Below are 18,004 nucleotides of genomic sequence, written 5' to 3'. Positions count from 1 at the left end.
CCAAAGTAACAAAGTGTGCGCATAATAGCTCGAAAAATAGTACTAAATATAGGAAATTTGAATTAATTCTTTGAAAATTAATGAAGTATCCAATTAAGTCAATCAGATGTCACACTGCATTAACAACGGATCTTAACCCAAGTTAGAAAGAAATTGATCAGTTAGAAGTGATCAAAATTTCGCTCGCCAGTTTCGACACATGACGGATGATGAATCACGACAGACAGACAGAAACATCAAGCACAAGAAAGCAAATTAAATAAAAGCTTGTAATTAGCAACAAGAATGAGATGGAACCAGATTAACTGTGTGGTTTCCTAACCTCTGTAAACGATCCACATATCCACTAAAGAAAACAACAACAACCACCTGGAACACATATTGGACTAACGTGTCGATGGAGTGTACTTTCTGGAAACGTGTTGTAGGATTTACACGAGGAACTGCTGAAGGTACATAACATGCAGGGTGCATACGACACAAAGCATGTTTCACACATGCGACACAATAAACAGCAGGTTGAATATTATATACTATTCCGATTTAAAAACATAGTATTCCGATAAAAAAATATACTATTCCGATAAAAATATACTATTTGTGCAAAACTATACAACTCCAGCAAAAACGACTTAAACTCTATCTAAAATAATCGTTATTATAAACAATCCTGTTGAGTAAGGATACGATTACGTAAATAAAGAAGGATCCAATATAAACTGTAGCAGCAATAAAACGCTACAGAAGTGTCTATAAGGCAACACTAGGGGGTCACTTGAGTGAAACGTTTGGGCCCCGAGACTTGCACGTCATGTCACTGCACCGTGGAACCTTGCCAAATCTTGGCCACAGGTACCTCATTAGCACCTGGTACAACGGTTCTAAAACTCTCGACATGATGTACAATTATGCAATCGCACCCGATATAGAGCTCAAAACTATCTACACACTGTGCGTAATTATAAAAGAATACCTGATATAAGTTTTTTTTTTAAAACATTACACATGTACGTAGTATGCTATTAAACAAATATTACAAGTGTTTTAACGCATTTTTTAATATAAAAAATTAGCACATTATCTACGCGAATCTAAGCTGCTGACAATGTACGCATACATACATATCACCAGTGTATGCAACATACTCCTTGGAAGTAGTTTAAAAACGAAGCTACGAATCTTCTAACACAACAAACACACGTGAAATCTCTTTGATTACCTCACCAGATCCCCCAACGTTTACAAAATCCACCAACTTAGCCCAACAACGAGATGGCTGTAGAATGTGGGTAAACACAGGAGCCTAACCTCAATGACAGTCCAATGTTAATTAGCGAAAGTTAAATCCACGTCACGGCCCCGACAACGGGTGCATACTGTCAACCAATCACGTGATTACCATACACCCCTGTCAACAACTACACCAAAAACTAATTGCTCTGTGTGACACACTAAGTCTACTTTAATTAAACATCTACACTGATAGCAGCTGTCAATTAAATATTTTAACAAGTAAAAAAAATGTCAGTCTAGAGCACCTATAATACTGGAACACATCGATTAACGTTTAAATTAATAGCACAGTCCGGATTCTAGTCACATTCCAGGGAAGTGCACAGTGGTTTAACACTAGAATTATACACAAGCAGCACACGTACATTAGCTCACTGAAATCTGATACCAGACAACAACGTTGATTATAATGTTTGACCAGGAAATGTAAAACAAAACAACAGTGTGGTTTATATAAAGTTTGTCCAGGAAATGTAAAACAAAACAACAGTGTGGTTTATATAAAGTTTGTCCAGGAAATCTAACACAAAACAAAAATGTATTTATATAAAGTTTGGCCAGGAAATCTAACACAAAACAAAAATGTATTTATATAAAGTTTGTCCAGGAAACTGAAAAGTTTGTGATGGTCTACGTGAGGGTGAGCATGGCCTGTCACGAGGTGATGTATCGATGGGGTTTCATCCATCAAACTTTATGACGGTTAAACGTGACCGTTACACCATACCTTTCACACCTTGATGGTCTAATAAACCTGTACCAGACCAGGTGACAAGATGTTTCACACATTGAACGTTTAATAAACCAACACAACAACCACATCTCACACTATTGTGGTTTAATAAACCAACACAACAACCACATCTCACACTATTGTGGTCTAATAAACCAACAAAACAACCACATCTCACACCTTTGTGGATTTAATACACTTGAACCAGAACAACAGCGGATTAGCGGATTAACTATATTGGTCAAGTCGGTCACACCTATCCACTGATTTAACTGACCATGAAAACAAAAAACGATCCACAGAAACAATCACCAATGTATTAAATAACTCCTAAATCCGTTGAGACAATCAATCAATCGAATGGAACAATCCACTACGACAGCAAGTCATCTATCACCACATGCACTCCACACAACAGATCGTTATCTCAGGTAAGGTCCACTGCATGTATTTATAACCATGACGTCAAGGTTACTCCTCAAGTTTTTAAAGGATTAAAATGATGTAATAACTTTAACCTTGACCACAGCGAGGCCCGGGGTGCCTATGAATTTAAAATTTCAAAGTGTACGTGCAGGTGTGAATTGATCAAGGGGTGGGGTGGGGGTGCAGATGACAGCCTGTATAGAGCTAATCTCTCTGGGGGCTAGTACGTGAGAGACGGCACAAAAAGCAATTCACCTGCCAGTCTTGTCGCACAAAGAAGGTTATTCCAAGAGTGTATCCACTGCGTCATCAGGGATTCTTAAACTTATTCAACATCGGACCCATGCGACACTAGTGAATATTTACATAGAACTTTAGTGACATTTTTTTGTTGTTGAAATCTGTGAATCTGCAAGGATTAGACGTTGACAGCGAAATTAGGTTTTTTGATAGTTGTACATTAAATACGAAGTGCATTGGTCGCACCAGTTTGATAACCTTGTTCTACAATATGAATACGTGATACCGGAGCACTTTACAGGTACCATAGACAGGGTTCACCTGCACTCGACAACTGCTACAGTGGCGGCAGAGCACCACTAGCGGGCTATAAATAGCCAAGTGGTGAGCACACTGACTCCCAATGTTAATAATCAAGTGATGAGCACACCTAAATTCAATGTCAATTTGTTAACTGGTTGAACGATAAGCCCACTTAATTGACATGTGTCAGTGTGTAACTACTTAAATGTTTCATGAGCACACCTAAATGACCCATGTACGTGTGTAGCGAGTTGAATGATGAGCACACCTGACCCGTGTAAGTGTGTAGCGAGCTGAATGATGAGCACACCTAACTGACCCGTGTACGTGTGTAGCGAGTTGAATGTTTCCTTATCAGACTGGGTCAGCCGAGCTTGTAAGGCTGACATAAAATCAGCTGATGCTAAAAGTGGTTGACACGGTCACACGAGTAGGTGGGTGAGTCAGTTCCAGAGACCTTCTACCTCACCTGTCTAACGACAACACACACGATGCTCGTGACTACACTCGAGGAAACACAACGTACACCCCTCTATACACACCTGTCTTCACATATTTGTTTGCCGCGAGTTCATCCACGCCTACTAAGGTTAAATTTTATCCGATAAAAATGTGGTAGTTTAACCCAGTGACCTGGTCATCACCCCCCCACCCCCCACACAGTAATGTAAACACACGATTTGACAATATTTCTGTAACAATTCTAGAACAGCAGAGCCCGATCTAAATGACACCTCAGCTGTAATTAAAAGATAATTACCGTTGACGACCAACTTCCTGGAAATCGCCATGCCCGAAAGACAGGATTTGATGACGTAACCCCGCGGCGACCAGCGATACTCCAGGACACACAGGCGCAGGTCTAACACAGCAGACGACATCTAGATGTCTGCACGTGGGCCAGGTGACATCCAGATGTCTGGACGTGAGCGAGACAGGCCGTCTAAAACATCAGGGTGTTAAGTACAACTATACGGCCAGCGCTAGTTGTGTTAAGACCCTGTAAACATCTAGACGGCCAGCATCTGTGGTCAGTCTAAACCATGTAGATGTCACTGTGAGCAAGTCAGACCACGGAGGCTGCTCTAACGATACACACAGATGTCACACACAACAGGATCCCGTGTCCGCCTGTCGCCACAGTCGACACAAACTGAGGCCAGTAAACACATGTGACCTCAGTATAGATCGCAAATCTCAACGCTCCATAGTCGGACCCAACAAGAAACAGGTGAGGGGGTTCTAGCGCACCCAGAGAAATATGTCAAATATAAAACCACACAAAAGGTAGGTGAGGGGACAGCAGGAAAGAGTTATCAATGATTCAAGAAGGGGGACAGCGTGGGCAGGTATAAGTGCGCATGGTTGCTAACTGCAAAAGTCACAAGTTCGGAATCCGGGAAGGTGAAGCTCATAAGATGGGGAGAGCAACCCATCTAGAGCAGAAAACTCTAAAACTGCTGTCTTGCAGTTTTTTCCTGCGGCAATAAAGGTTATGGAAGCAAGGAAAAGGAAATGAAGGCTAAAATCGAACTACCCATCACACGTTGACACGTTATGCTAATTATATTGGAAAAGTCTCCAAAATATTGCAATTAAGGATGAAGAAGAAGGAGAAAGAATGGTCCTTAGACGGATCAACACAACAGACAGGTGTGTGAGGCTTATCTTTAGCGGGTTATCTAGTCATCAGGATATGGGTTAAGTACATACTAACCTAACTTCAAATATTCCAAAACATTGTAAGTACATGAGACCCCCAGCCAGCCTGTATATCAGCAGATAGTACCTGTAACACAGACGAGTGGGATTGTGTGAGGAGAACACGGTCGTTGGGCACAGAATTGTGGCGCTCTACAGAACAAATCCAACAAAGTAGAGAGAGAGCCGACACAGAAAGCAATTAAGCGATCGAACAGCTGGTGTTATATTACTGAATAATAATTTCTGATTAAGGCGACACATGTCACATTTCTTTTTTTTCTTGTGGAGAAAAACAAAAACGTCTTGACTCTATTAAAAGGTATCCCATAAGGCCACCAACAGAGTCGGCGCAGGGCTGATACAAGACATGACGCCAAGAAACGAGGACATGACACCTAAGACACGTTGGACAGGTCTTTTATTTGCCTGCGTCGTGAACTTTCTGAACTAACAGACGGGCCAGCAGGGTCAGCTTGACCCTCCATGTTGGCGTTTTCTGGACACCGACTGTTTAAACAGATCTCAGCTTGTAAAACACGTGACTTACACTCCCACACAGGTTTAACTGTTGACAGAACCCGGGGTCAAAGATGAAAGAGTTTGAAAGGTGACGGAGCTTAGGAGAGTAGCAAAAACATGAACGGTGTATCGTCACAATATGTCAGTCATACAGTTGGTGGAGACATATAGCGATAGATTTGGTGTAAACTGACAATAGATTTGGTGTAAACCGACAATAGATTTTAAACCAACAATAGATTTGGTGTAGACCAACAACAATAGATTTGGTGTAAACCAACAATAGATTTGGTGTAGACCAACAATAGATTTGGTGTAGACCAACAATAGATTTGGTGTAAACCGACAATAGATTTGGTGTAAACCGACAATAGATTTGGTGTAAACCGACAATAGATTTTAAACCAACAATAGATTTGGTGTAAACCGACAATAGATTTGGTGTAAACCAACAATAGATTTTAAACCAACAATAGATTTGGAGTAGACCAACATCAATAGATTTGGTGTAAACCAACAACAGATTTGGTGTAGACCAACAATAGATTTGGTGTAAACCGACAACAGTTTTGGTGTAAACCAACAATAGATTTGTTGTAAACCAACAATAGATTTTAAACCATCAATAGATTTGGTGTAGACCAACAACAATAGATTTGGTGTAAACCAACAATAGATTTGGTGTAGACCAACAATAGATTTGGTGTAAACCAACAATAGATTTGGTGTAAACCGACAACAGATTTGGTGTAAACCAACAATAGATTTTAAACCAACAATAGATTTTAAACCAACAATAGATTTGGTGTAAACCGACAATAGATTTGGTGTAAACCAACAATAGATTTTAAACCAACAATAGATTTGGTGTAGACCAACAACAATAGATTTGGTGTAAACCAATAACAGATTTGGTGTAGACCAACAATAGATTTGGTGTAAACCAACAATAGATTTGGCGTAAACCAACAATAGATTTGGTGTAAACCACAAAAAATAGATTTGGTGTAAACCAACAATAGATTTGGTGTAAACCAACAATAGATTTGGTGTAAACCAACAATAGATTTGGTGTAAACCAACAATAGATTTGATGTAAACCAACAATAGATTTGGTGTAAACCAACAATAGATTTGGTGTAGACCAACAATAGATTTGGTGTAAACCAACAATAGATTTGGCGTAAAACAACAATAGATTCGGTGTAGACCAAAAACAATAGATTTGGTGTAGACCAACATAATAGATTTGGTGTAGACCAACAACAATAGATTTGGTGTAAATCAACAATAGATTTGGTGTAAACCAACAATAGATTTGGCGTAAACCAACAATAGATTTGGCGTAAAACAACAATAGATTCGGTGTAGACCAAAAACAATAGATTTGGTGTAGACCAACAACAATAGATTTGGTGTAAACCAACAATAGATTTGGTGTAAACCAACAATAGATTTGGTGTAAACCAACAATAGATTTGGTGTAAACCAACAATAGATTTGGTGTAGACCAACAATAGATTTGATGTAGACCAACAATAGATTTGGTGTAAACCAACAATAGATTTGGTGTAAACCAACAATAGATTTGGTATAGACCAACAATAGATTTGATGTAGACCAACAATAGATTTGGTGTAAACCAACAATAGATTTGGTGTAAACCAACAATAGATTTGGTGTAAACCAACAATAGATTTGGTGTAAACCAACAATAGATTTGGTATAGACCAACAATAGATTTGATGTAGACCAACAATAGATTTGGTGTAAACCAACAATAGATTTGGTGTAAACCAACAATAGATTTGGTGTAAACCAACAATAGATTTGGTGTAAACCAACAATAGATTTGGTGTAAACCAACAATAGATTTGATGTAAACCAACAATAGATTTGGTGTAAACCAACAATAGATTTGATGTAAACCAACAACAATAGATTTGGTGTAAACCAACAATAGATTTGGTGTAAACCAACAATAGATTTGGTGTAAACCAACAATAGATTTGGTGTAAACCAACAATAGATTTGATGTAAACCAACAATAGATTTGGTGTAAACCAACAATAGATTTGATGTAAACCAACAATAGATTTGGTGTAAACCAACAATAGATTTGGTGTAAACCAACAATAAATTTAGTGTAAACCAATAATAGATGTGGTGTAAACCTACAATAGATTTGCAGGCCAAGAGCATTAGATTTGCCGACAGTCTCGACCAAGCCTAATGTGTTTTATCAAACTAACCAGGCCATTGACTCTAGCTTAGACTTACGATACCGCCGTATACCGTGACGTTCCTCGCCTGTGATATAACTACAAAAGATCGATGTGGCTATTAGCATCAAGTGATGGCACCAGGGCATCACCCGTACATCGATAAACTAACGGTTGCAATAATAGGTCAAGTTGAATTAAACATAGGCAGTCTTGTGGTCGCATACATAGACATCACACTATGAAACATGTTTTTTTAAGGTTATTATCCAACAGCGATATAAACAATAATGCACTAGACCTAAGAAGCATTATTGTTTCAACAAATCTTACAACAGCTATAAAAACAATAGTTCATTCGACATAATAACCGCTATTTATACAACAAATCTAACAACAGTTATAAAAACAATGAATTCGACCTGTGCACCGCTATTTTTACAACAAATCTATAGTAAAGCGCAGTATTAGGAAACAGGGCATTGAACGAGTCAATTAACGCTATAAGTACAGGGATTAGCCTAGAAATAACATAATTGGACGTTTAACATTGATGTATACATCGGTTAGTCTTAATAAAGCAGGATCAAATCGTTGGCTGTCCGGGTACGTAGACAGCCGTGTCTAATTGGCTGTCCGGGTACGTAGACAGCCGTGTCTAGTTGCTGTCCGGGTACGTAGACAGCCGTGTCTAATTGGCTGTCCGGGTACGTAGACAGCCGTATCTATTTGGCTGTCCGGGTACGTAGACAGCCGTGTCTGGTTGGCTGTCCTGTAGAGCTGTGTTTAAACAACACCCTAAGTACCGGCGTGCTGCAAGCCTAGCCATGTCCACCTACAAACCTCGACTGGAGGGGTACACCACACAAACAACAGCTGCACATATCCAGCAAGAAGCACAGCAACAAAATGTAGGAAACTATGCAACCCGCAGATGACAACAGGGGGGTGAGCACACGCCAGAAATCGATGCTGGCTCAGTGCTCACACAATCGATGCCAACACGGCCCGCCTACACAGTGTGTATCGATCTCGTCGTTATCTGCTCACGGTACGTGCACACGGCTGATTGCCGGACGGTGCAGTACCTAGTTACATAATGACCTAATGATTGCCGGACGGTACAGTACCTAGTTACATAATGACCTACTGATTGCCGGAGTACCTAGTTACATAATGATCTACTGATTTGCCGGACGGTGCAGTACCTAGTTACATAATGACCTACTGATTGCCGGACAGTACAGTACCTAGTTACATAATGATCTACTGATTTGCCGGACGGTGCAGTACCTAGTTACATAATGACCTACTGATTGCCGGACGGTGCAGTACCTAGTTACATAATGACCTACTGATTTGCCGGACGGTACAGTACCTAGTTACATAATGACCTACTGATTGCCGGACGGTGCAGTACCTAGTTACATAATGACCTACTGATTGCCGGACGGTTCAGTACCTAGTTACATAATGATCTACTGATTTGCCGGACGGTGCAGTACCTAGTTACATAATGACCTAAGTAGTATATTAGGTCACTTTTGGACCGCATGGGTGAGCAGGATGCGGATGCGGATGCGGATGCGGAACAAAGGGTATATAGGAAAATACTCCCCCAGCCTGGTACAATGACATATAGCAAAATACTCACCCACCTGGGTAAGTGGGTGAGCAGCCTGGTACAACGAGATATAGTAAAATACTCCCTGGGGGAGGTGGAGGTACATCCTCATATAGTAAAATACTCACCCATCTGGGTGAAGTTGGGTGAGCAGGTGGCGCAGCCTGGTACAATGAGATATAGTAAAATACTCACCCACCTGGGTGAGGGTGGGTGAGGGTGGGTGAACAGCCTGGTACAACGAGATATAGTAAAATACTCACCCACCCTAGGGTGGGGGATGCGGATGCGGAGTAGGTCAGTAGGTCACCTTTTGGTGACCTTGTGACGTAATCATTGACCTTGTGACGTAATTAGTGACTTTGTGACGTCATCATTGACCTAGTTACGTAATTTTAATGCGTTTTTTAATGAGTTTTAATGAGTTTTTAAAATTTTAATTAGTTTTTATTAACGAGTTACGTAATTTTAATGTATTTTTTAATTAATTTGATTTTAATTACTTTGTTTATATTGTGTAATTTTAAATTTTTATTGAGTAGTTACGTGATTGGATTTTAATTTTTTAAATTTTTAAATTTTTTTAAATTTTTAAATTTTGTAATTTTAATTATTTTAATTAGTTTAATTATTATTAACTTATTTTAATTAGTTTAATTATTATTAACGAGTTACGTAATTGGAGTTTAATTTTTTTTAATTTTTAAATTTTTTAAATTATTATTTTTTAATTTTAAATTTTATATTTGTTTATTTGTTTACTTGTTGTTTAATTTAATTACTTTGTTTATAGTGTGTAATTTTTATTAACGAGTTACGTAATTGGATTTTAATTTTTTAAATTTTTTCAAATTTTTAATTTTTTTTTTAAAATTATTAATTTAATTTGCTTATTTGTTTACTTTTTAATTATTTTTTATTTTGTTTATTTTTAATTTTATTTTATTTTATAATTAGTTAAATTATTATTAACTAGATACGTAATTTGATTTTAATTACTTTGTTTAATTTATTTATTTGATATATTTCTTTTCTTTGTTGTTTAATTTGTTGGTTTGTTTATTTGATTGTATGTCTGTTTTTAAATTCTCCCCTACAACGAGCGTGTACTAGAACAGTCTTTGTATACCAGCCTTTAACCAGACATGTAACACCTGTTACGTATCGACCCGCCCGCGATAACGGTCAGCCACAGCTGTTACGTATCGACCGCCCGCGAAGTTTTCTCGGCGCTGCCCGTTTTAATGGGAATGTATTGATCGCACCCACGGGACCATCGGGACAACGGGCGCGTTAATATTGATTCCACACACGGCCATCAAATGATGGTCCGCCTAATTAATTTGGTCATGCATCGTGAGTTTATGTCGACTACAAACATCCATTAGAGACACCTGTTACTCGCTAATGGCACCCGACACGTATCGATCCACATGCGATCCTTTGTTCTTGTCAACCACCGTACAAGGGCCAAGTTAATATTGATCGAACCCACTGACCATCAGTATGATGGTCCACCTATGTGTAATTTTTATTAACGAGTTACGTAATTTGATTTTAATTTTTTTTTTTAAATTTTTAAATTTTAAATTTTATTTTATAATTAGTTTAATTATTATTAACGAGTTACGTAATTCGATTTTAATTTTTTAAATTTTTAAATTTTTTAAATTATTATTTTTAAAATTTTTTTTTTTTTTTTAATTGTTGTTTACTTGTTGGTTAATTTAATTACTTTGTATAATTTATTTGTTTGAAATTCATTTTAATTAGTTTGCTTTTAATTTCTTTGTTGTACGCCGTTTAAAATAAAAGACTAACACTAGCGTGTACTAGAAAGTGTCATTGTGTATAACATCCATTTAACCACAGCTGTTACTTATTATTGACAGCTTGTACGTATCGATCCGCCCGGGATCCTCCCCGGCGCTCCCCGTGGTTGCTTAATAGCGGGCTCACTGAAGCGATCACAACAGGTAATTAATCGAAGCCATTAAGTCCCTCTCCGCGTTAAGTGTGGCGACAGCTGGTGCTGTAATTAGTCACGGCTCTCGGCTTTTTTCATTAGACTACAGCTGTACATGAACTATGTTCACATATCGTACGCCCGGTCATTCTTTGATCAAATTAAAAAATTTTGTTTCCACATGTCCTGCGAACCGTCCCTTGCTATGTATGAAAGATTAATGGTTGTAACTATTCGCTTATAGCGAGGGTCAGCGAAAACAAAAATATATTTAAGGGTCGGAATTTTCTTTCAACCACCGTTAAGTCAGGTTTTGAGACGAAACGAAGTCTCGGTAGGTTCGTGTTTTTTAATGGGCGACAGGGCGACTTGGTGCGTTGGTACGTAGGTATGCGGGGGTAGACATGTTTTTTACAAGTCTGGAAAAGTAATTAAGTTTTTTATGACCGTTCCGATTTTCTTTTGATCTAACCACCATTTGACCACCCTGAGCCAGATAAATTTAACAATTGTCGCAGCGGGGTTTATTTTAAGTGCACCCCGTGCACGCTTGTTTACATTTTAAAAGACGTGTCGCGTGTCTTCCCCTTACGGCTTCCCTAATAGAGAAACGAGAGGAAAGACAACTGTTCTAAAATTAGAACAGCCTTGTCTACAGACACGAGTATCGTCCCTTGTGAAAAAATTCGCGTCAGAATCCTTAACTAAACAGTCAATTTCTTTAAAAAGTTAAAAAATAATTTAGGAAGACAAGGGTTAACAAAATATATATCTTAGTCTTGCAGCAGATTACCTTCCCATGTTCGCTTTAGTATTACAGTTTTCATCAATCTTCTTTTTGACTTGAACTTCTTTAATTTTTAAGAAAGTTTACTTATACATAATACATTACGTCTAATGACAATTTTTTTTTTTATTTTTACCACTCAATGTATTTTCTTTTTCTATATCTTACATTGTCATCTTAATTTTTTTGATCACCTTAGGTGGTGGTAAGGTGGTAAGGTGGTGGTAAGGTGGTGGTAAGGTGGTGGTAAATTTGCTTAAGATTATAAACTTCAAGTTTTAAAAATCAACAACGTTATAGTACGTCGTCAAAAAAGACAATGAACCTAGAAGGAAGACGAATATATATCTTAGTCTTGCAGCAGCTTACCTTCCCATGTTCACTTTAGTATTACAGTTTTCATCAAACTTCTTTTTGACTTGAACTTCGTTAATTTTTAAGAAAGTTTACTTATACATAATACATTACGTCTAAGGACAATTTTTTATTTTTACCACTCAATGTATTTTCTTTTTCTATATCTTACATTGTCATCTTAATTTTTGATCACCTTAGTAAAAATTTGCTTAAGATTATAAACTTCAAGTTTTAAAAAACAACAACGTTATAGTACGTCGTGTCAAATGACACACCGTTTAAAATGTCTACATTTAAAGTTCACCAAAATAATGACGTAAAAACTAAATATGATATGACGTTAGCATACATATCATTCAATCTAATCACTCTAAAGTACAAATCAATAATTTTTATTGATTAAGGGGCTGGGTGAGTTATTTTTATCACTATTCGCCCTTCCCCTTCCCTTTGTCCGCAACCCCGTTCCCCTTCTCCCATCCAACCTTGCGTCATCACACTAACCTCAATACCAACCGTTAGATAAACAGACCGTACTACTACTACTACCCGCACTATACCTATTCCATTTAAGAGACAAAGGCTGAATGACAATCCTACAGACAAATATTTATTCAACTAATATCACAACCCCCTAGAAACCACTCCAACAGACTGGGATACATAACTTGTAGACACCACTCCTCGTTGAATATCTCTTGCACCCTACCTACATCGACAATTTTGTCCGCCGCCCTCGCCCCCGTCCCTAGTATGAACTCGGTTACCAACAATTTCAAAACATGCATGTTCCGAGTTCAAACTAGGGACGGGGGCGAGGGCGGCGGACAAAATTGTCGATGTAGGTAGGGTGCAAGAGATATTCAACGAGGAGTGGTGTCTACAAGTTATGTATCCCAGTCTGTTGGAGTGGTTTCTAGGGGGTTGTGATATTAGTTGAATAAATATTTGTCTGTAGGATTGTCATTCAGCCTTTGTCTCTTAAATGGAATAGGTATAGTGCGGGTAGTAGTAGTAGTACGGTCTGTTTATCTAACGGTTGGTATTGAGGTTAGTGTGATGACGCAAGGTTGGATGGGAGAAGGGGAACGGGGTTGCGGACAAAGGGAAGGGGAAGGGCGAATAGTGATAAAAATAACTCACCCAGCCCCTTAATCAATAAAAATTATTGATTTGTACTTTAGAGTGATTAGATTGAATGATATGTATGCTAACGTCATATCATATTTAGTTTTTACGTCATTATTTTGGTGAACTTTAAATGTAGACATTTTAAACGGTGTGTCATTTGACACGACGTACTATAACGTTGTTGTTTTTTAAAACTTGAAGTTTATAATCTTAAGCAAATTTTTACTAAGGTGATCAAAAATTAAGATGACAATGTAAGATATAGAAAAAGAAAATACATTGAGTGGTAAAAATAAAAAATTGTCCTTAGACGTAATGTATTATGTATAAGTAAACTTTCTTAAAAATTAACGAAGTTCAAGTCAAAAAGAAGTTTGATGAAAACTGTAATACTAAAGTGAACATGGGAAGGTAAGCTGCTGCAAGACTAAGATATATATTCGTCTTCCTTCTAGGTTCATTGTCTTTTTTGACGACGTACTATAACGTTGTTGATTTTTAAAACTTGAAGTTTATAATCTTAAGCAAATTTACCACCACCTTACCACCACCTTACCACCACCTTACCACCACCTAAGGTGATCAAAAAAATTAAGATGACAATGTAAGATATAGAAAAAGAAAATACATTGAGTGGTAAAAATAAAAAAAAAAATTGTCATTAGACGTAATGTATTATGTATAAGTAAACTTTCTTAAAAATTAAAGAAGTTCAAGTCAAAAAGAAGATTGATGAAAACTGTAATACTAAAGCGAACATGGGAAGGTAATCTGCTGCAAGACTAAGATATATATTTTGTTAACCCTTGTCTTCCTAAATTATTTTTTAACTTTTTAAAGAAATTGACTGTTTAGTTAAGGATTCTGACGCGAATTTTTTCACAAGGGACGATACTCGTGTCTGTAGACAAGGCTGTTCTAATTTTAGAACAGTTGTCTTTCCTCTCGTTTCTCTATTAGGGAAGCCGTAAGGGGAAGACACGCGACACGTCTTTTAAAATGTAAACAAGCGTGCACGGGGTGCACTTAAAATAAACCCCGCTGCGACAATTGTTAAATTTATCTGGCTCAGGGTGGTCAAATGGTGGTTAGATCAAAAGAAAATCGGAACGGTCATAAAAAACTTAATTACTTTTCCAGACTTGTAAAAAACATGTCTACCCCCGCATACCTACGTACCAACGCACCAAGTCGCCCTGTCGCCCATTAAAAAACACGAACCTACCGAGACTTCGTTTCGTCTCAAAACCTGACTTAACGGTGGTTGAAAGAAAATTCCGACCCTTAAATATATTTTTGTTTTCGCTGACCCTCGCTATAAGCGAATAGTTACAACCATTAATCTTTCATACATAGCAAGGGACGGTTCGCAGGACATGTGGAAACAAAATTTTTTAATTTGATCAAAGAATGACCGGGCGTACGATATGTGAACATAGTTCATGTACAGCTGTAGTCTAATGAAAAAAGCCGAGAGCCGTGACTAATTACAGCACCAGCTGTCGCCACACTTAACGCGGAGAGGGACTTAATGGCTTCGATTAATTACCTGTTGTGATCGCTTCAGTGAGCCCGCTATTAAGCAACCACGGGGAGCGCCGGGGAGGATCCCGGGCGGATCGATACGTACAAGCTGTCACTAATAAGTAACAGCTGTGGTTAAATGGATGTTATACACAATGACACTTTCTAGTACACGCTAGTGTTAGTCTTTTATTTTAAACGGCGTACAACAAAGAAATTAAAAGCAAACTAATTAAAATGAATTTCAAACAAATAAATTATACAAAGTAATTAAATTAACCAACAAGTAAACAACAATTAAAAAAAAAAAAAAAAAATTTTAAAAATAATAATTTAAAAAATTTAAAAATTTAAAAAATTAAAATCGAATTACGTAACTCGTTAATAATAATTAAACTAATTATAAAATAAAATTTAAAATTTAAAAATTTAAAAAAAAAAATTAAAATCAAATTACGTAACTCGTTAATAAAAATTACACATAGGTGGACCATCATACTGATGGTCAGTGGGTTCGATCAATATTAACTTGGCCCTTGTACGGTGGTTGACAAGAACAAAGGATCGCATGTGGATCGATACGTGTCGGGTGCCATTAGCGAGTAACAGGTGTCTCTAATGGATGTTTGTAGTCGACATAAACTCACGATGCATGACCAAATTAATTAGGCGGACCATCATTTGATGGCCGTGTGTGGAATCAATATTAACGCGCCCGTTGTCCCGATGGTCCCGTGGGTGCGATCAATACATTCCCATTAAAACGGGCAGCGCCGAGAAAACTTCGCGGGCGGTCGATACGTAACAGCTGTGGCTGACCGTTATCGCGGGCGGGTCGATACGTAACAGGTGTTACATGTCTGGTTAAAGGCTGGTATACAAAGACTGTTCTAGTACACGCTCGTTGTAGGGGAGAATTTAAAAACAGACATACAATCAAATAAACAAACCAACAAATTAAACAACAAAGAAAAGAAATATATCAAATAAATAAATTAAACAAAGTAATTAAAATCAAATTACGTATCTAGTTAATAATAATTTAACTAATTATAAAATAAAATAAAATTAAAAATAAACAAAATAAAAAATAATTAAAAAGTAAACAAATAAGCAAATTAAATTAATAATTTTAAAAAAAAAATTAAAAATTTGAAAAAATTTAAAAAATTAAAATCCAATTACGTAACTCGTTAATAAAAATTACACACTATAAACAAAGTAATTAAATTAAACAACAAGTAAACAAATAAACAAATATAAAATTTAAAATTAAAAAATAATAATTTAAAAAATTTAAAAATTAAAAAAAATTAAACTCCAATTACGTAACTCGTTAATAATAATTAAACTAATTAAAATAAGTTAATAATAATTAAACTAATTAAAATAATTAAAATTACAAAATTTAAAAATTTAAAAAAATTTAAAAATTTAAAAAATTAAAATCCAATCACGTAACTACTCAATAAAAATTTAAAATTACACAATATAAACAAAGTAATTAAAATCAAATTAATTAAAAAATACATTAAAATTACGTAACTCGTTAATAAAAACTAATTAAAATTTTAAAAACTCATTAAAACTCATTAAAAAACGCATTAAAATTACGTAACTAGGTCAATGATGACGTCACAAAGTCACTAATTACGTCACAAGGTCAATGATTACGTCACAAGGTCACCAAAAGGTGACCTACTGACCTACTCCGCATCCGCATCCCCCACCCTAGGGTGGGTGAGTATTTTACTATATCTCGTTGTACCAGGCTGTTCACCCACCCTCACCCACCCTCACCCAGGTGGGTGAGTATTTTACTATATCTCATTGTACCAGGCTGCGCCACCTGCTCACCCAACTTCACCCAGATGGGTGAGTATTTTACTATATGAGGATGTACCTCCACCTCCCCCAGGGAGTATTTTACTATATCTCGTTGTACCAGGCTGCTCACCCACTTACCCAGGTGGGTGAGTATTTTGCTATATGTCATTGTACCAGGCTGGGGGAGTATTTTCCTATATACCCTTTGTTCCGCATCCGCATCCGCATCCGCATCCTGCTCACCCATGCGGTCCAAAAGTGACCTAATATACTACTGACCTACTGATTGCCGGACAGTACAGTACCTAGTTACATAATGATCTACTGATTTGCCGGACGGTGCAGTACCTAGTTACATAATGACCTACTGATTGCCGGACGGTACAGTACCTAGTTACATAATGACCTACTGATTGCCGGACGGTACAGTACCTAGTTACATAATGATCTACTGATTGCCGGACGGTACAGTACCTAGTTACATAATGATCTACTGATTTGTCGGACGGTACAGTACCTAGTTACACAATGACCTACTGATTGCCGGACGGTACAGTACCTAGTTACATAATGATCTACTGATTGCCGGACGGTACAGTACCTAGTTACATAATGATCTACTGATTTGTCGGACGGTACAGTACCTAGTTACACAATGACCTACTGATTGCCGGACGGTACAGTACCTAGTTACATAATGACTTACTGATTGCCGGACGGTACAGTACCTAGTTACATAATGATCTACTGATTGCCGGACGGTACAGTACCTAGTTACATAATGACCTACGTATTGCCGGACGGTCCAGTACCTAGTTACATAATGACCTACGTATTGCCGGACGGTCCAGTACCTAGTAACACAATGATTCATTGACGGGGTGCAGCTGGTCATAAGACCCCGACTCATTAACTCAGTACAGCTTGATAGAAACTACAGGAACAACACACCTGTCTGCACACGCTCACCTCTAGAGGTAACTTGTACAGTTTAAACGTAAACAATGGGTCGTGTTGATATTAACAGGGTAGAGGGGGTGGGCAAGGGGAGGTTACACAAGAGGTGGCGGGGCAGGGGAGGTAACAAAAGGAGATAACCGAGAATTAGGTATGTAAAAACCAAAGAGAAATAACCAGGAAATAACGCGTGTACAGCTGAGAGATCAAACAAAATCCCCTGATTTGAGGAAGTATTTCACTCCGTGTGGGTAAACTCCCACAAATCTCACCCTAACATCCCCACATCAAGGTATTAAGGAAGTAGATTGCTCCGTCTCAGATCAAGTTGTCAATACATTGGGCAATTTCAAACAAGTGAGAATGGGGTGGCAGGGGCGAACGTTGAACA

General features: G+C 37.5%; 1 protein-coding gene across 3 annotated transcripts in view; it reads right to left on the bottom strand.

Annotated features, from left to right (window-relative positions):
• LOC131938641 (uncharacterized) overlaps positions 1-18,004 on the bottom strand; it is a 55,833-nt gene that overhangs the window by 25,273 nt on the left and 12,556 nt on the right. Inside the window, exon 1 of one of the 3 annotated variants that reach the window (XM_059296751.1) lies at positions 3,756-4,127. The exons of the other annotated variants lie outside the window; for them this stretch is intronic. Coding sequence (XP_059152734.1) covers positions 3,756-3,876 — 121 coding nt within the window. The 5' untranslated portion in view covers positions 3,877-4,127. Of the gene's footprint in view, positions 1-3,755; positions 4,128-18,004 lie in introns of those variants that run through there. 3 annotated transcript variants of the gene reach the window in all.

Source organism: Physella acuta, unplaced genomic scaffold, assembly GCF_028476545.2.
Source record: "Physella acuta isolate Inbredline_101_S28 unplaced genomic scaffold, ASM2847654v3 ptg000254l, whole genome shotgun sequence".
Classification (NCBI taxonomy): domain Eukaryota; kingdom Metazoa; phylum Mollusca; class Gastropoda; family Physidae; genus Physella; species Physella acuta.
Note: the sequence above shows the minus strand (reverse complement) of the source record. Positions and strands in the feature narration are given on the sequence as shown.